Raw genomic sequence first — 20416 nt, 5'->3', positions numbered from 1 at the left:
TGTGTTGTATAAGGAAAAAGGAGCGTGGCTCCTTTAAATGGGATGAGACAAGCGCTCCCTGCGTGACTACACGCACAGAGGAGAACAGGTCACGCAGCTCTTGAATGAAACACTGACATGTGTAACGCTACTCTGCCAAGTAACACATTGCTCAACAAATCAGCGACATTCTGATAAAACCGTGGCATAGAGGAACAATAAGAGCTACTACAAATATAACAGACGAACAGTGAAACACGGACATACTCGCGCTGCCGTCGCGATGTTGCAATATAACAAACAACCGCGAGTACACACACACAACATAATAACAACACAGTAATAGCAACTTACGTTCTCAAAGACGCACGGCAAAACACAGAGAGGTGGACATTCGGAGTCTGACATGTCCGTGGAGTGAAAGAAAGAGGGAAAGAAACTGAGAGAAAAGGTAAGAGTTGACTCCTGCATTAACAAATAGTCCAGCGCAGGGCCGGTTCTGGCTTATTTGGTGCCCTAGGCGAGTTTGATTTCTGGCGCCCCCCCCGACCCCCCCCCCCCCCACCTTTGAAAGAAAAAAAAATCCTTCTTATACCTCACAGGTTCTTTTTGACAGGCGACCAACACATCAGATTGAGTCGCATGAAAGTAGCTTCACTGTGTGGTGTGTTGGATGTGATGGTGGTGGGGCCCCCAACCCCAGATGAGAGGGAGGTTATCAATGTGTTTGAATTGTAACGTGAAATTGAAATGCCAGGAGAGTGATACAGTACATTTGCATGTAAAATGCATGTGTAGACAATACGCCTACCAAGGAGGTCTGCATTGATCTACACTATCTACAGCATCACAAAGCATGGCAGCATAACAATTTTAATAAGCTACACATTTGTGCTGTCTTCCAAACCAATTTCATTTCTGGACTGGAAATAGTGGTGCATTTGTGAGTAGGAGAATGAGAAGGGGGCTATCTATGTGTTTGGAGGGACAGGGTGAGAGAAAGGGAGAAGAGCTGTCACGCTATTGAATTTCATAATATACAAAATATAGTAAATAGCCTCACTTGTCTGCTGTGCATGGTTCTGTTACATGATTAATGTAGGCTATGTCATTCTGGTCTGGAAATTAATGTTTTTTTTAAGCTTACAACAAGCAGGTAATTCATGTGGATGGAAGGAGATATGGCAGCTAAACTTGTTTTAAACATTGCACCAGTCTTACTTTACATTGCTTGTCAACCTAAGCAAGTATTATGATATCAGGTGGGTGTTAGTGAGTAGTGAGTAGGCTACTAACAGCTACTTTATACTGGATTTCATTGCTTGGCATACTTGGCTAATGTTAGCATGCTAACTAGCGATTTCTATGATCAAAAACAAAGCTCTTTTTCTCTCTAATTCCAAATAGTAACCTCATAACTATTAGGCTTTCCATAATCACAAACGGTTGCTGATTAAATCACATAGTTCCAAAACACCCTCTGAAACTCCTGCATCATGCAATGAGTGGTTTAATGAGAACATAATAATCTCCATCCAGCAGAGCAGCACTACTGTTTGCGCTTGCCCCCTCTGTCTCTCGAGTGAGTCTCCAAATTCAAAATAGACCGCACGCTGTCACTCGTCCCGCCCCCTTTCTCAGAACTGTCTGTTTATTGGTTCACAGACTTCCCAGAGACAGTTGGAAGAGATATTACTATTGGCTGAGGGGCGCTTTGCCGTGAGGAGCGCTTTCGCCACTCTTTGTTGATTGCGACTTCATAAAAAAAACTTCATATCGCAAAATTACGCATAGGAGAGCGCCATTTCGGCGCCCCTTCTTCACATGGCGCTCTAGGCGACCGCCTAGCCGGCCTATGCTAAAAACCGGCCCTGGTCCAGCGTGGACTCCTGTTCCAGTCGCACTGCGCTACATCGCATAGCTCCGACCCTGCTGACCAGTTTGTGGCGCGAAAGTCTATGCAAATGAGCTCGTGGACAAGGGTCTAGAGCTAATCACAAGACACAATAACAACATGCTGTGCATGTCCTCATAACGTCACTGGTGCTAGACAGACATCCTGACGTCCGAATTCTGAACATGGGGTGCTGAGTGACCTACTTTCAAAAAAATAAAAGTTAAATAACATAAAAATGGTTTGTGCACAAACATTAGTTTTGCCTGCAGAAACGTGCACAAACAAAGCACAAACAAGAGTAAGAGTAAGAGTAACAATTCCAACCATTTTTGAGTCATTTGGAGGTTAATGGGGTGCTGAGTGACCTAAGGTCACCAACCTCTGAAAATGTAAATATCTTAAAGAGGGTTTGTGCACAAACGCTCATTTTGCCTGCACAATCGTGCACAAACGATGCACAATCGAACCAAAATGCTTTTAATCAGATTTTCAACATATGGGGTGCCAACTTCACACAGGTCCTTCTTGGCCCTTAAAACGCTCCGTAGGCTATCTGCTATCCGACAATGGATTCACTTTCACTTTACTGGAAAGCGAAAGCTGTGCATCCATTCATCATGGCTTCAAATATTGAACCATCTATGCTGGAATACGAAATAACTTGCTCGGTTTGCTGTGGAATCTTCCAGAATCCGGTTTTATTATCGTGTAGTCACAGCTTCTGCAAAGACTGTCTTCAAGAAGTATGGGTTAAAACGACCAGGCGCGAATGTCCTCTCTGTAGGCGAAGATCCTCCAAAGACGTTCCTCCTTTGAACCTGGCGCTGAAACATGTTTGCTCACTAATTGTAAAGAGCAAACAACAGGCTGGAGTTACTGCAAACTCCCTGTGTTCTCTTCACGGTGAAAACCTCAAACTTTACTGTAAGCAGGATGACAAACCAGTTTGCGTTGACTGTATTGGCTCTGGTCAACATCAAAATCACGACATTTGTCGGTTTGCCGCAGCCGTCCAGGAGCGCAAGGTAACAGGCATATACAGTATACAGTCACGCAACCCAGTTAACAACACTATGAATTATTCAAAATGGCCAGACATGCCAAATGGTTTCTTAATCATTTTATGCCACCTATTCATTTATTCATTCACTGCATATTATTTTAAAAGGTGGTCTGTAGGCCTAGGCTATAGGCCTATAGGCCTAGAGCCTATTCCTACAAATTACATGAATGACACATGACATTGATGTCTAGATGAATATGATGTTATATGCTTGCTACAATCTCTTCTAGGACGAGCTCATGACCGACCTGAAGCCACTTAAAGAGAAGATAGACAGTTTGGATAAACTGAGGCGAGGTTGTGATGGAACTTCTGCATTCATAAAGGTGTGGCACTCACAGTGAGGACTAGTGGCTACATTTTTGCCTACTGGCTGCAGCGCCTCTTCATTTTTACCTTTGTACATGTAGACATTACTTTAGGCTACTTTCATTACTAGTTGTTGAATTCAAAATACTTACATGCTCTCTGCCTCTTGCTCTGCTTGCTTTGTCCAGCAAGGAGAAGGTGACGTAAAGTAGGGCCGAGAGTCACAGCAGACTCAACACCCAATGTAAATTGGAATAGCCTATATGAAGGTGTGCATAAACCATGCGGATGAGGTTTTCACTGGGCTGACCACCCATTTAGCAGTGTTAATTCAACACTTGGGGAGTTGAAGTAAACCCATTTTTGCCCAAGGCATATATATATATATATATATATATATATATATATATATATATATATATATATATATATATAATCAACCTCTGTAGCACATAAAACATGAAATATGTTGCATTTAAAAGCTAGGACCCCCATCTTGCATTAGGATGTGCTCATTCAGCTCTAACATATCCACATTTTTAATAAAATGAAAAAAACAAGACATTTAAAGTGTATCTATGTTTTGCACATTGTATAGAAACAAGCTGATCAAACCGAGAAAGACATCCGGTCAGAGTTGAAGAAACTTCGCACTGTCCTGGATGAGGAAGAGACTGCTCGCGTGGCCAGCCTGAGGGAGGAGGAACAACACAAGAGCCAGATGCTTGAGGACAGTGTTGAGATGATTAACGACAAGCTAGCATCTCTTTCCGCAATGACAGACAGCATTGAACGCGAGATGGACATTCCAGATATGGAATTCCTACAGGTGATGACTTGTGACTAGTGCACCATATAATTTTTTTGGTAGTTTTTTTTCCAGAATTCATGCTGTCCATTCACAAATGTTACCCTCTTCATGAATACCTATCATGACCTTTGTATTCTATGTCAAATGGCACTTTTCATACATGAAAAGTGGGATGTTCTCCATGCTCTGCCATTTTGATTGTCCAGACATTTTTTTTTTTAAATACTGTATTGGTCATACGAATACATATTAGTTTATTACTTTGTAAATATTCACGAAAAGATCAAATTTGGCAATTGGAAGCACAGCTTGAATGAACAGAATAGTTGCTTGTAATAGGCTATCTACTTTGGCCACCATTGTACAGAGTGAACCTTTCATTTAACTTTTTTTAAAATTGAGTTCTGACCGAGACTTCCATCAGCTATTCCCCATAAGAACTGCCATATAGTTTTAACAGAGTTTGTTTTGTGTTCCATTATTCTCTCCAGAAATTCAAGGATATCAGAAAAAGGTGGGTAGGCTACCTGACTGACACCTGACTGGTACCTGATTGAACTGAATTGCAGCTAGTGTTATGCAGTTAATAATATTTACATGTATCAGGATGATAGATAATCTTTTCAACTATTGTTGCTTATAGGGTGCAATGTCAACTACAAGAGCCTGACTCTGTCCCGGTGCCTTTGATCGACGTCTCTAAGCATTTGACAGCCTTGAAATACAGTGTGTGGGAGAAAATGCTTGGGACCATTCAGCACAGTGAGTATGCAAACTGCAGTACTGGGGCCTATACTAAGAAGTTGGTTCAGGGGTAAAGAGGTTCTTAAGAAAATGAGGACTCCAGGCTCTTCTATTAGATCAGCGGTTCCCAAACTTTTTTCCCCTGCGCACCCCCTTGTACATTTCAGTGTGGTTCGCGACACCCTAAGCGAATATTTTGATGTGCTGATGGCCACGCAAGTATGATTCACTGTGCATTCACAGCACATTATGCACAGTTGTTTTGGGGAAACCTCTTTTCCAATAAAAACTCACATATCCACCATTGCTCTATTTAGCTCGTGCACCCCCTTATGGCAGGCCGCGCACCCCCAGGGGTGCACGCACCACAGTTTGGGAAACCCTGTATTAGATGTTTTACCTTAACTTAACCTGGTTTACTCCTGAACCAGCCTCTTAGTATAGGATTAGTACTGTGGATGCCATTTCAAAATAAAAACAGTACAGGGTGCAATCCACTTAAGTCTGACACCACCGCTAAGTCTAAGACGACAGCCTAACTTTAGGATGTTTTTACCCTCTCACAAGTGTGTGTATTCTTGGGATGAATTATTTGTGACCAACACAAAACACAGAAATGCCAAACAAAAATAAACGTTGTCTATTCCCCTATCGTGAAGAGTAGCTATAGAGATATACAATAAGCCACTTGGTTCTGTGAGTTCCCTTTGGATTTGGAACAGCTAAGTGTGTTTACAGTGACAGTATAAGATTGTCATAACATTCATAACATTGTGACCTACGGCATCTGAGGCCCTCTTTCCAGGGATAAATAGTAGGCCTACCTTCTCATTTCCACACCAGATTTAGAAGTGAAGAAGTGCATTTAGTCTTAAATCCAACACAAACTGCACAATAATTAAGGAACACTCATGTCTGAATTATTGCGCAGAGAAACACTATGTAACATTTTCTTCTTAATCAATCACTTTAACAGGTCAGTCAGTGCTCATGTCTCATCACAAGACATAGATTTAAACGACAGAGACGGTAGGAGTCGATTGTGAGAACTGGCTGAGAATAACCAAGACAAGCCTCCCAGTTCCATTGACCCTGTCCCCTGACAATTATCTAGTGTGTGAACTGTAGCCTACTGGTGTTTTTTCTTTTCTTTTTTTCCCTCCGCCCAAACATTGAAGTCATTTTTTATTCTACAGGCATTGTATCCACAGCTCGATTCATGCTACATTGTAAACTAAACTCTGGCCCACAGCTCCGTTGACCCTGGATCCCCTGACGGCCCACCCTCAGCTCAGCCTGTGTGACGAGCTGACCAGCGTCCAGTACAGCTTCCGGGGCAAGAACCTCCCGGACAACGCGGAGCGCTTCGACCTCTACGTGTTCGTGCTGGGCGCGCAGGGCTTCAGCGGCGGCGTCCACAGCTGGGAGGTGGAGGTGGGCAACAAGCCCAACTGCCGCATCGGGGTGGCCCGCCAGTCCGCGCCCAGGAAGGGCGACTTCAGTGTCAGCCCCAAGGAAGGCTTCTACACCATCATCCTGAGGAAGCGCGAGTTCCGGGCCGGCACCTGGCCGGAGACGCGGCTGGAGTACGGCAGGAGGCCGCAGCGCATCAGGATACGGCTGGACTACGACAAAGGGGAGGTGAGCTTCAGCGACCCCACAGAGGACACCGTCATCTACACCTTCAAGGACACCTTCACCGAGAAGATGTTCCCCCTGCTCGGCCCGTCCAAGGACTCGGCTCCGCTGCGCATCTGCTCTGGCCGAGTGCGCGTTCAGCATGAGCAGTAGTGTGTGTACTTGCAGGCCAGCCGACAGGGGGGGACAAAGGGGTATGTTGTCCCTGGCCCAGGGAGTTAGAGGGCCCAGAATTGGCTCCTCATTACATTGTATGTATTGGGTAGGGGGCCCTTTCAGATGACTTTGTCCCGGGCCCAGCAAAAGCTGTCAGCGGCCCTGTGTACTTGTGTGTGGTTGCACATACATACACATATGAACACACTGACTGTACATTTCCAGTAGTGTGCACTTTCTGCACTTCTTGTACCTTTTGTAAGATAAATTGTTGGCTGTAACAAAAGTTACACAACGTAAAAGTATGGTATGTTTCCAAAATTATGAACATATAATGTCTTCTCATTGCCAATGTCAATTGATAGGATATTTAGTTTATGTTTGTGATTGTGTGCAGTGTTTGAAATCATTATAACCTGTACAGTATATTGAGATAACTAATATGTGAACAGTATTACATTAATCTGTGGGCACAGCATTTAATTAACCTTGCAATTTTTCAGACCTTTGTGAAATATCAAGAAAATTCTGCTAACCGGAGACTTTTGTAGTTCTACTATGTTTCTGTGGTTCTTTGAATTTGCAACAGAAGAGTAAACAGTTGAAAACCAATGTTTGTACACGTTTTTATTACACTTAAAACACCAATAATAATAATATAATAATAATCTCAATAATAATAAAAGTCACATTGTAGAGGTCTTATATAAACCCAATAGATTTTTACTCCATCATCTCCCGACAGTGGAGATGCGCTGTAGTGTTTTTACTTGAATATGTGCCCTTTCAGGCAAAACAGGTTATACTCTGCAGTACCACAAGAGGGAGTGCAAGCGCTGCCCATTGTCCAATCCAACGCAACCATTGTCCTTGTCATGCAGAAGCCTGTTGACAAGCAGCCTGCACCACAGACAGACAGAGACAGAGACAGCTCCACTCAGCAAGCGTGTCTGGAAGCTGAATGTGTATTTCCGTCCTACATTTTGGCACCAAGTGCAATATGGTCACACACACACAACCCCCCTCACTCACGCCATGTCATTGTCCCTCCCAAGGATCTCCATCAAAGCTGCAGCCCATACACCATGTTCCCGTAAACCAACCAGCTCCTCCTTAGTGGACATTCCACTGTGCCTTACATTATGCCTTCTCACTCCTCTCTGTAGGCCCAAAACGGAGCACCATGTCCCCAGGGTCTCTGTGATGGTCGGACGACCGTGTTGTCCCATGGAAGGACCCTGTGGAATGCAGACGAGACTTTCCACTGAGTGGGGTTGAGATGGGGATGGGGGTGGCTGGATTTGAGTTGGGGTGCAGTGGAAGGATGGCACTGTGTCCTTCCCTTCCCTCCATGATACAAAATGGAGAGCAGGCAGACAAAGTTCTTTTGAGTCCCAAACAGGACTTGCATAGACCTCTATGGCAATGTGTTGACAAGTGCATGGACTGACGAGTCAAAGCCCCTGTCTGACACTGCCTCCTATCTTCCGCCGAAAGAGAGAGGGGGTTGGGGTGGATGGAGACCATTGGTCTGATGACACAGCTTCTTGGCTAACCGCATAGCGGTGAGGCAGTGGTGGACATTCTCTGCTCAGCAGGGATCGTCTCCTCCCTCATTGGCAGTGGGCATTCCTGAACTGCTACGCTCATCTGTTGCAGATACTATGATGACAATGACTAGGCCTCAGCTGACATCCCCAGCCGCCCCTTTGACTGAGACTCAATGATCACTCTGGCTCTACAGTGCACGTGTGAGTGTGTTAAAAAAAGGCGCCCCTCCTATCTACACCTCTTTCACCTCCCTGAGTCATGTATTGCTGGAACCAGGCCTGCTTAGAACGTGTGTCCACTGCTGTTAATATGATGTCGAGTCCACCTGTTGACCTTGATGTACAGTTCATCCAGTACTGTCTGCTGTTGTTAAAAATCGGCCTCCATAGCAACGAGGTGGCATCAACGACATGTCAACGTTGACGTTGCCCCCCCAACCCCACCCTTCTTGTAGCAAGCGTCATCGTTGAACACAGTCGACAGCTGAGAGAGAAAGCTGAAGTTAAAGTGATGTCCAGTCTGTGTCAGTATCTGGTGTGTTCGTCTGTTGCGGTCACAATGACGTCCATCCATATCCTCATGGCCTCTGGGCTGGGGGCCACCAGGTAGAAGAGGCGCTCGTACGTCTTCACGCAGAACGTCAGGCTCGGCCTCGGGGACTAAAGGGGAAAGAGAGAGAGAGAGATACAGGTGTTGTGATTGTTGAGCTTTGAACATGAAGTGAAGAAAGACCTACAGTACCCAGTCGATTACTAGTACCGTACATAGCCAATGTAGTAAGGAGTGGGTTGGCACATAAGGACGCAGCTTGTATACTTGCAATGCATAGCATAGTGTAGTGAGAAGTTAGCAACTGGCTAATGAGGAAGGAACTCACTGTGGTGGCGGTGCGTAGGTGGTCATAATACACTTCCTCTATGGCCTGGAAATAGATCACCCCCTTCAGCTTCTTCTCGTCTTGGTCTGAGAGAGCGAGAAAGAGAAAGACAGGGTGAGAGGCAAAGAGAAATAGAGATCACAATCATACCTAGAGATCAAGTGGAACTTACGGCTGCCTAGATTATAAAACATTATATCGGAGCATTATACATTACAACATTATATAACATTATTGACACGTGATTGATTTTCAAGAATTTTTAGATGATAGTGTCAAAATGGACCACAGTACATGGTGACAGAAAACCTTCCGAAAAAATACATTTCAAAAAAAGCATTTTTTGTCTAGTAGGGCAAAGGGGTAAGTGCTTTTGCACCACCTCGTCCCAATCTACCCGTGCACACACACACACACACACACACACACACACACACACACACACACACACACACACACACACACACACACACACACACACACACACACACACACACACACACACACACACACACACCACACACACACACACACACACCACTCTCTCTCTCTCTCTCTCTCTCTCTCTCTCCTCCTCTCTCTCTCTCTCTCTCTCTCTCTCTCTCTCTCTCTCTCTCTCTCTCTCCTCCTCTCTCTCTCTCTCTCTCTCTCTCTCTCTCTCTCTCTCCTCTCTCCTCTCTCTCTCTCTCCTCTCTCTCTCTCTCTCTCTCTCTCTCTCTCTCTCTCTCTCTCTCTCTCTCTCTTACCTGTGTAGTAGGCTAATCTCCGATGGTCCAGGTCGAAGAGGAACCAGCGTCTTCTCCAGGTCTTCACACGGCCCCCTCGCTTGGTCAGAAAGCCGCCGCATCGCCGTGGTAACAGACGTACGCCCAGGCAGTTGGTCACGTTGTGGCCCAGAGACTCCACATGGGCACGGAGGTCAAAGTTCGGCATGAAGGAGAGAGGGGCGCTCTTCTACGGGGAAAAAGGAGAATGAATGTTTTCATGGTTTATTTTCATGTTTTCATTCTTTTATTTTATGTTTTTATCTTTCGTTTGTTTTTGTTTTTGACTACATTTGGCCATAGACATGCACGCACACACGCACGGAAACTGCTGGTTGAGTCATGATTTCCTAATTGGCATAATGTCTGTCTCTACTGTCATAAATATTTACTGTACGTGCAGATAAACTTTTTTTACCACTCTGTTCTTCTCTCCACTCCTCTACTCTTCTCTCCTCTCCTCTCCTCTGCCCTCCCCTCCTCTCCTCTCCAGTCCTCTCCTCTCCTCTCCTCTGCTCTCCCCTCCTCTCCTCTCCAGTCCTCTCCTCTCCTCTGCTCTCCTCTCCTCTCCACTCAGACTCTTACTTATACATAGCTGCCCAACTCCACAGATACACAATCATCGTCTGTCACTCAAGATTCGTAACTATCTTTCAAAAATGACAGATGATGCAAGTCTGTGACTGGTTCCGCCATTTTTCTGACAACATTATGTTGAAAAGACTGATACACTGGCGGAATTTGTGGCTGGCAATTTGGCTTTGACTGCGTGTGCAGTACATGACAGTCGGGGACTCATGAAAAGGCCTTCGAATGGCCCCATGAGTTACTGCCAACACCACAGCTAACATTAACAGGCCCAATGTTTTACATCAGGCACTTTTGCTCTATAACCCTCTCTCCATTCTCTCTCTTTCTCCGTCTCTCTCTCTCTCTCTCTCTCTCTCTCTCTCTCTCTCTCTGTCTCTCTCTCTCTCCTCTCTCTCTCTCTCTCTCTCTCTCTCTCTCTCTCTCTCTCTCTCTCTACTCTTAAACCCCTTCTTTCTCCCAGTTGTGCCAAGGCTGGGTCCACCAGGCTGATGGCTTTAACAGGAGGGGAAGAGGGCCCATGCAGCAGAGAGTGACCCCAGTGGTCAGTAGGGAACACCAGCTAAACATGGGAAGCCAATTAGGACATGCAGGTGAAGGACAAGCAGAAAAGTACACTATGTGGGGTGGGGGTGGGGTAGATTAGACCCTTAAACTTAACCCCTTTGCACAGAGCCGACGTTATAACCTGACTGTCACCAGAATTGTAATAGCTATGTCTTAATCTTTTACTTAAGGCTCTCGGTAATGTCATAGCAGTGTTGTGACGATGTACAGTAGTTGAGTATTTTCAGCAAATAGTGAATAAACCTGCCGCCCACCCCCTCTGCAGTAAGAGGCTACGAAGCAGATTGAAAAAGGGAGAGAGGAGAGTTGGGAACAGGGGTGCACATAGAGAGACAAAGAGAGGGTGTGCATGAGCGTGCAAAAAAGCCTGAAAGACAGACATTAAAGATGCATGTACCTGTGGAGTGCTGGGAAGAGTTTTGCAGAGAGAGCAAGAGAAAGTGTGTGTGTGTGTGAGAGAGAGAGCGAGAGAGTGCGAGAGAGAGAGAGAGAGAAAGAGAGAGAGAGAGAGAGAGAGAGAGAGAGAGAGAGAGAGACTGACCGATGGAGTGTGTATGTCTGGTTTTGCTGGGAACGGTTTTGCACACAGAAAGCGAAACAAAAAGAGAGAGAGAGAGCAAGAAAGAGACAGACAGACAGAGAAAGAGAGAGAGAGAGAGAGATACAGACAGAGGCAGTGAAGGAGGAGTGTGCTGTGCAGTACCTCCGGCGTGCTGGGAGCAGTGTTGCTGAGTGGCGAGTCCTCTGGGTGCGCCTCTGTCGTGACCTCGGCCTTGAGCTGTGGCGTGACCTCCATCTTGCTGAGTGGCATGACCTCCATCTTGGAGAGGGCTGAGAGTTGGCTCCTGCCCTGCTCCCCCTCTGTGCTTGGCGGGGACTCCTGATCCCTCTGGTGCCTCTCCCTCTCCCCCACCACCTGCCTCCGCCACTCCTCCTACACACACACACACACGCACACGCACACGCACAGACACACACACACGCGCGCGCGCGCATGCGCGCGCACACACACACACACACACACACACACACACACACACACACGCACACGCACACGCACAGACACACACGCGGACACACACGCACACGCACGCACACGGACACGCACACACACGCACAATAAAAAAACTCTTTAAGTATCATTGAAACGATAGTCCAACTGCTTAATAACTTTTTAGAGGTATATTATTTGGAGCCTATTGTAGTAATAGTCTGCACATCAATGTCAATCAATGTCATTTTCAACAATTCTTAGTTTGTGTTTGTTTAATGACTCGCCCTATTTGCTTATTTCCATGTTGACTTCGTAAACATGGTGTGCCATTCTTCTGCCCAAAGTACACAGGGGCACAAAGGCCATACTGGCACACAGACAATGCACTTTAGAGCAGATGGCTTAGCATGAACAGACATGAGAAAAATGTAGAGGCTGGAGAGAGAGAGAGAGAGAGAGAGAGAGAGAGAGAGAGAGAGAGAGAGAGAGAGAGAGAGAGAGAGAGAGAGAGAGAGAGAGAGAGAGAGAGAGAATGGGAATGAATGAATGAGAAAGGGGAGGTAAAAAGATAAAGGAAACAAAGAAGAAAGACAAGTGAAGTAGAAAATAAGCTTACCCTCTCCTTTAGTAAGCGTTCCCTCTCTGCTTTGGCCTCTCGTAGTTTTCTCTCGATCTCCACAAGGTCCAGCATACCTAGGCTGGGGCTGCACAACAATACACACAGCATTCAATAGCAGCAATATACACGTACAGTATCTACAGTAATTCCAGAAGAACCCCTCACTCATGCACACACACACGAGCACATACAAATGCGCATGGATAAATGCGCGCAGTGCGCACACATACGCACGCACGCCTACACACACATACGCACGCACGCACGCCAACACACACACACACACACACACACACACACACACACACACACACACACACACACACACACACACACACACACACACACACACACACACACACACACACACACACACACACACCCTCTTTAAATCTGCTCGGTCACATACACTCAATCAGACGTCACATAACACATCTTATTTTTTAAATTGAATTTCAGTTTCAATTTGGAAATCTGCACACAAGCAACTACTAAACCCAGGCCAGAGAGTCCTCTGTGCTTAACATTGCCTGACAGTCATGAGGCCAACGGAGAGGAAAAAACACAGAGTGCAGAGGCCAATGACTGTACATCCTGGACAATAAAGAGTGCACTGACCAATCAAACACCAGAATCTGGTGACCAATCAAACACGAGTCCAGTGACCACTGAAACACCAGAGTGAAGTGACCAATCAAACACAAGAGTCCAATGGACCAATCAAACACAAGAGTCCAGTGGACCAATCAAACACCAGAGTCCAGCGCCCGAGAGGGGTCACAGACAGCTCCTTCATCCCAGCCTCACAGCTCTCCATTCAGCCATGCTAATCTGAGCGACATGGGCTGATGACATTTTCCAGAGTGGCACGTCAACCGCAAGATAAGCCAGACAGGCAAATCAAGCCCAAGTCAGTTCAGTGTGCTTGGTGTAATGACTGTGGATAGATTGCATGCTTGTACAGCTTGTAGTTTTCAAGGGCACTCAATGGTAAAAAACAAAAAAGTCAACATTGACTGATGGATTGATGGTTTCGGCCAATCATTGCAGCTGTATTGCAGCTGTTGCGGTATTTAAGCCTTTCTGACGGTCTTTGAGAAGACAGAATAAATGTCACACTACACAAGCTGACCGATCAATGGTAAGAAGTAGTATAGTAGGAAAGCATCTTTTTTTGCCTGCCCACTTCAACGTGACCTGAGTAAGTGTCCAAACAGGAAGTAGAATGAGACAAAAAGAGTTCTAAAAGAGTTCTTTTGAAAGACTTCTGAAATATCTTCCCATTACCTAAAGCAGAACAAATACGTCAATTTAATATTCTCTCTGAATTCCAGAACCAGCACCTGTTGGCCTAAAATAGTTGACCATACATGCCCCTGCCGATACTTGAGGAGCAAAATCCGGATGATTTTTTTTGTGCCAGCAGAGGTGCAAATGTTTATTTCAAAAGACGGCAATTCAGTATAGGAATTCAGCGTTGGGTCAGAAATGGATTACGAGAGAATAGTGACCAGGAGATGAGTGTAAAATATTTGAGGAACCTGGAGAAAACAGGAGCATTGGCAGCTACATTTGGCCCCATTTCCTTCACACAGTAAAAATAGTCAGTGTTGATTCAACACAGAAAGTACTCTGGGACCAAATACACTCTAGAAGGTATTAAATTGACTCTCTAAGTGTTGGCAGCTACTGGACGACCCTATTTCCTTCAGCATTCTTCAGCAGTGACTAGCAGGCCGTCTATAATTGGGAGCGATCCTGAGCCCATAAACACGCGGTCACGGCCACGTGTGCTGGCTGGAGCGCTTATGCAGACCTCGATAACATCTGCAGAAGAACTCCTCCATGGTATCTGATTGTGCAGCTCTCTCTAATATCGTCTGCAGACCTCCTCTTATGTCATCTCCTGGTGCTGGGGTAGCGATGGCTTCTCTCACTCCTGAACTAGCCTGACAGGCCGCAAGTCGAGAGCTCCCTTCCTCTCTCTCTCTGTCTGGGTATACAATAACTCAAGGCACATATTTGAATCAAAGTGTAACTGAGGTCCTACTGCACAATCCAGACCAAGTTTCAAGCCCGCAACCATCAGCATGCCAGGCAGACATGCTACCAGTGAGCTGAAATCCAGGCAGGCTGGCTGGTTACTCAGACAGTAGCTGTATGGGTGTCAGGAGGGAGGTTTACTAACGTCCTGAGCTCTGCAAGCTGCCATGTGTTACATGGGCTTTCGTTCAGCCACACTAAGCACAAAGACCCAATTGGACAAACTCGGTGGAGTCCTCCAAATCTCTTGATGCATTTACTGCATCATATTTTTAATACAGAATAGCATGTGGCATGTGCCACATTCGATGAAGTGCATTACAGTGAATGCTTCATATCGCCCATTCACACCACAGTTCTGGCGCCTGTCACGCAAGGTGTCAATCAGCATGCCACAGTGTCTTGAAGTTAGCCAGAAGAAGCGCCCACCAACCCACTCTCTGTGTGCTAACCTGGCTAACAGGCTAATGGCACAACAGGTACATCATCTTTTTGTGCCTCATTCAACACCCACTAGCCCTCTCTCTCTCGCTCTCTCTGTCTCGCTCTCTCTCTCTCTCTACCTACCTGGCGGCACGTGAGCTATTGGCGCTGTTGCACGGCGTCAGGAAGCCGTTGCCGTTACTGTAGGCATTGTTGCGGTGGCCGTTGGCATGCCCGTTGCTATGGCGATGGGAGGAGGAGGAGAGGGGGCGCGGGGGCATCATCATCTCGGGGGACAGGCCGTCCGTATGCATCCTCCCAATACCTGAGGGCAAGAGGAAGAGGTGGCGCTCATTTCATTGGTCTTGGATTGGTCTTATTTGTAGTTATTGCACACAGTTCCTCCAGAGGAATACTTCACTGTTTGCTGGAGAAACACTACTAGTAGTACACTAATAAAAACAACCTCCTTAGAGACACATCAACACATTGTCTGTTCCATTCTGTTCCAACTGTTGCAGACTCTTTTCTTTTTCAGGTTGTATTGTAAGAAGGCCTGTGGTTTTATTTTATCCAGGAGTAAAACAAAAATTATATAAAAAATCCCCACATTATTGGTTGCATTCTGTCAACAACAAACCAGCAACAACGGTCACATCTTAAGGGGTTTAAAACAACAGTAAGTAATTTCCTTCTTCAGTGGACCTGCACATTACCAGCAGAATTGTCTACAAGAGGTATGTTATATTTCTCCAAACTTTCTTTATTGCATGCAGTTTTTGTGCAACTTGTCAACAAACCATGATCCCATTAGGATGGCCAGGACCAAAGTGGCTGAAATTCCCATATACATTACATTACATTATTACATTGATGCTGATGCTTTTATCCAACATGACTTACAGGTATTATTTTTCAGGGTTTTGGTTACACTCCCTGGAGCAATGTGGGGTTGCTGTGCCTTGCTCAAGGGCACTTCAGCCGTGGATGGAGACGCAGGGAGAGGTCAGGTGGGATTCAATCCTATAGTCCCCAGATTGAAAGACCAACTCCCTAACCACTAGGCCACGGCTTCCCTCCCCCACCCCTGTCCACACACCATAGCTCATTCTCACAGGCACTGACCATGTCTAAATACATCCGCACTCACATGCTAGTGTGCTGACTCTTTATATACATTCTACACATTAATCACTTCCCCTTTCCCCCTGTCCACCACCTAATCCACCCACTTTGCTTTCGTTTCTTCTCATGAATCCCTTAACCCACTATTCTACACAGTTAAACTCAACACTCAGAGAGTCGATTTAACATCTAAATTAACATTTAACGAGAGTCTCTATGATTCCGGATCCAGAGTACTGTGTTAGTGTTGAATTAACATAGCATTTTTATCTGGTACCAGCTCTCCCTCCACCTACCCACGACCACACACCCATCTCCTATATCGCAACACCCCCCCACCCCTCGTGCTCACACCCCTCACACACACACACACACACGCACGCACGCACACGCACACACACACACACACACACACACACACACACACACACACACACACACACACACACACACACACACACACACACGCGCCCTCCTCTCTACAGCTCCTATTCTTTCCCACGTTTGTCTATTTTCCAAGCAAGTCGCTTCATGACTCACTGGCGAGGCAGGTGACTGTGCTGTAGTGAGGCATCATGGGAAAGAAAACAAGGGAAAGGGACAAGACGGAACAAAGCACATGATCTAGGAAATTGCCACACTGCTCGGCTCGGCTCAGCGATACTCTGCTCTGCTCTGCTCTACGGTCGCGCACAGGCCCGCTGACAGCTTTGGTCGGGCCCAGGACAATATCATATCGCCTCCCCCCATCCAACACATTACAATGTAATGAAAACCCAATCCTTCTTCCTATACGTATATATTTTTAAATACTATTATTGAATGGTTTTAGCTGTAAATATATTAAGCTTGAAATATAACTTTATCTACTCTTTTGTTACTCATTTGTTTATATTGTTGTTATCCTTCTATCTCCCTACTAACATTTTAGACCTGTCATCTTCTTGATTTACTTTATTTTTGCCTAGTCTTGTTCATTGTGTTTTTTCAACCTTTTGATTGTAAAGCACATTGAGCTGGCTGGTGTATGAAATATATAAATATAAATACATAGAAATATACATACATTTTGCCTTGCCTTACCTTGCCCTCATCACTCCCCACCCCCTGGCCTGGGGCAAATGTCCCCTTTGCCCTTCCCTGCCGGCTTCCCTGGTCGCACCGGAGACTACTGGCACATGGAGTCGCCACACAGGCTTGTCCGGTACGTCCTGCTCCCCAAGCCTTAACAGACTTCAATCTCTCCAACAACACGACACACCTTAAACACACTATACCCACTGTGCGTTTCACCAGCCAAACAGACCCTGGCTGTGTGAGCACACACCAAACAAAGACTTGATAAACAGATAAGTGCACTGGAGGAGTCGTGCTAGAGCTTTTAGTCATGCTCGATCATTCTCTAGATCCAAACTGTGATATTTCCCAGGCCAAATGTGGCTCATATCCTGTGATGAGTCTCTCTCTCGCTCTCTCTATTTCTGTGTGTGTGTGTGTGTGTGTGTGTGTGTGTGTGTGTGTGTGTGTGTGTGTGTGTGTGTGTGTGTGTGTGTGTGTGTGTGTGTGTGTGTGTGTGTGTGTGTGTGTGTGTGGGCGCCAGTACACCCCATGGTGCCACTTTCTCTCTTAGGAAAATCTCCAGGGGGTGTGAGAGGTGAGAGAGCTAGTCTTAGTTAGAGCTAGGACTCACACTTACACAGTAGCTGATGTCACACTCTCCGTTGACCTCCAACTCATTTATTGTCTGTCTCTACACACCACTGTGTCTGTCCCTCATTGCTGGAACAAGCTACTTGAGGCTACAAGACGAGGGTCAGCTCTTTCAACCTCCAAAAAACCTGTGAAGACTCTTGCCTTCCGTGACAGTTTTCCTTCATGACTATGAAGGAAGAATAGTCTTATAGTTCTTCATAACTAATCCTGCTGTTCTGTGTGAGGGTGAATGGTGTTTTTTGTGCACAGATGTCAGGTGGTACAACGACATGGAATGCTCATAAATTAATTAGTAATTTGCAATTGATGTACTGCAATGAATATGCTTCTTAGATAATCCACTGACAACACCCCCCCCCCCAAAAAAAATTCAATAAATAATACATGGCAATTAATGCAATAGTAGCGTTAGCTATTGTTGCACCACCCCACTAAAACGTCACTGACCCATGAATAGATTTGCAGTCCATGGCACCATAACTCCACCATGAAATCAACAAGTGAACAACCAACAAGATTGTGGTCATGTTCAAGTATTCAAGTCAGAGAACGCGCGCACATCAGTAGCACAGGTGCTGGACCAAACAAAGGATAACTGAAAGCAAAATATAGGTCCGCAACACTGTTTGATGCTCCCATACGAAATGTAATGGCCAATGGCTATATTTTCATTTCATGTTCATGTATTCCCACAAGCCACGTCTCTATCACTATTTCCATTGAATCCATTCTATCTGTGCCTCTGTCTCTCTCTCATGCACATACTCACACATACAGTACATTATGTGTACATCTGTTTCTGTCTCTCTGTAAAAAAACAACAACTTATAACTTGAACTACTCAGGCATGATCCGTTAGTGAGGTTATGGCTTTATCCTGGAGGCAGCTTACTCACCCTGTACCGAGAGGGGTCGGTCGGAGAGTTTGGTCCGATGGGTGGTACGCCGCCGCGGAAGACTGGCTGTCTCTTTGCAGCTCTCCTGAACAACATATCAAAAACAGCATAACATTACTGATAATAATGCACACCATACCAACACCAACACCAACGGAGTAAAGTTACACTAATGCTGATCACACCAACTGCACAAACTTACAGAAGACAATACTTTGCTGCTCACCTGGTTGACACCATGTCAATAGCACTAGATTATCACTAGTGAAGCAAGACTGAAAGCAACAAAAACCCAAAGTTGCCGATAATGATGCAATGTAACTCTGACAGCACAAAGTTCATGATTATAGTCCAAGACCGTAATATCTCGCTGCTTACCTGGGTGACACCGTCAATAGCACTAGGTTATTGATAGTGAAGAAAGCCGAAAACACCAAAAGCCCAAAGTTGTTGACAATGACGCAATGTAACACTGACAGTTACTGGTAATGACGTGCTACAACACTAACGGCACTAGGTGATTGGTAATCACACACGCCTACACCAAAGTGCCCTTTGAGCCGCGACAGCACTACACAGCCTTGTCACAGCAGTAGTCTGTGTGAGTATGCCACTGGGAGAGATGCAGCATGTGACTGTCGATGAGCCTACACTTGCCACTCGCAACAGCCCCCAGCCACTTAAAGGCGGAGCTTATACTCACCTGTGCTGCTTTGTGAATGGTCAGTGGGGACAGTGACATCATGCAGGGGGTGGAGCTTGTGATATTGGCCCAATCAGAGAGAGGCTTCTTTTCTTTCAAACTCTGGAGAAAGAGAGAGAGAGAGACAAATAACAGAGGGAGCAGGTGAGGACAGTGTGATTAGGCAAGAGTAGTGCAGGAATGAGAATATGTTTAGGGCCAATTATATTTTAGTGGTTGCACACGCCAGAAAAAAAACCCATAATTGATCCTCTACCCTCATGGCAAAAAGTTGAATCGTAAGAGGATAAGAATGACACAAATACGACATACATGGCATATACAAAAATGTCTCCAGGCTTCCTTCAAAACTTTTTTTGGATCCATGCTTATGTTGTACATATGCCTGACAACACACATTATAAGACCATAAATCTAGCTCAACTTTTCTGTAAAAATAACCCAGTATTGTTTGAGGCCCTTTTGTGGCAAACGGTTCTGTACCCTGATACCGATCAGCTGGACTCCATTGTAAACAGGCTAATGTAAATGGCAGATGCTGTCCATGTGCAGGCCTGAGTAGCGCTGAACAGAGGGAAGAGGAGAAGAGAGGATAGGAGCGATGGAGGAAGAAAGAAACCTGCTAGCATAGCATTCCAGCTGAAATGGAAAGAAAATATATCTAAACACTCTTCACACACACCCCTAAACAACACTCCCAAACACTGATCTGACACACAGAGGCCCAAAAAGAAGTCACACACACAGCCCTGAAAAACACATACCTAAGCACCAGTCTTTCACGCACGCACAACCGCACACTCATACACACACTTCTAAACACCAGTCACACACACAGCCACACACGTACAGTATAAACACTCCTAGCCCACTGCTTTGTGACACACTCCTAAACACTCCTTACACAAACACAACTCAGCATCACACTCTCAACTCTCTAGCTCGCTCACGCACGC

At 45.6% G+C, this 20416-nt stretch overlaps 2 protein-coding genes across 4 annotated transcripts in view; one reads left to right on the top strand and one right to left on the bottom strand.

Moving 5' to 3' along the window:
• Window positions 1–390: 390 nt before the first annotated feature.
• On the top strand, window positions 391–7513 carry LOC134449369 (zinc-binding protein A33-like). 2 transcript variants are annotated; one of them, XM_063199263.1, is made up of 6 exons: window positions 391–430; window positions 3170–3265; window positions 3847–4077; window positions 4551–4573; window positions 4703–4821; window positions 6056–7513. In XM_063199263.1, exons 2-6 carry the CDS (start codon window positions 3179–3181, stop codon window positions 6592–6594), a joined length of 999 nt encoding a protein of 332 aa, XP_063055333.1. In that variant the 5' UTR covers window positions 391–430; window positions 3170–3178; the 3' UTR covers window positions 6595–7513. The 2 variants fall into 2 exon arrangements, with proteins under 2 accessions (XP_063055333.1, XP_063055332.1); XM_063199262.1 differs by lacking the exon at window positions 391–430 and adding an exon at window positions 2444–2901.
• A 733-nt stretch (window positions 7514–8246) lies between these two features.
• phldb3 (pleckstrin homology-like domain, family B, member 3) overlaps window positions 8247–20416 on the bottom strand; it is a 51648-nt gene continuing 39478 nt past the window's right edge. For both annotated transcript variants that reach the window (XM_063199260.1, XM_063199261.1), the window contains exons 8-15: window positions 19461–19562; window positions 18758–18842; window positions 15168–15348; window positions 12555–12642; window positions 11648–11878; window positions 9772–9979; window positions 9026–9111; window positions 8247–8807 (exon numbers count right to left, since the gene is read on the bottom strand). In XM_063199260.1, the coding sequence (XP_063055330.1) occupies window positions 8673–8807; window positions 9026–9111; window positions 9772–9979; window positions 11648–11878; window positions 12555–12642; window positions 15168–15348; window positions 18758–18842; window positions 19461–19562 (1116 nt within the window). In that variant the 3' untranslated portion in view covers window positions 8247–8672. The remainder of the gene's footprint in view (window positions 8808–9025; window positions 9112–9771; window positions 9980–11647; window positions 11879–12554; window positions 12643–15167; window positions 15349–18757; window positions 18843–19460; window positions 19563–20416) is intronic.

The sequence above is a fragment of the Engraulis encrasicolus genome, chromosome 5, assembly GCF_034702125.1.
Source record: "Engraulis encrasicolus isolate BLACKSEA-1 chromosome 5, IST_EnEncr_1.0, whole genome shotgun sequence".
Classification (NCBI taxonomy): domain Eukaryota; kingdom Metazoa; phylum Chordata; class Actinopteri; order Clupeiformes; family Engraulidae; genus Engraulis; species Engraulis encrasicolus.
The sequence above is the reverse complement of the archived record's forward strand: the minus strand, read 5'-3'. Positions and strand labels throughout refer to the sequence as shown.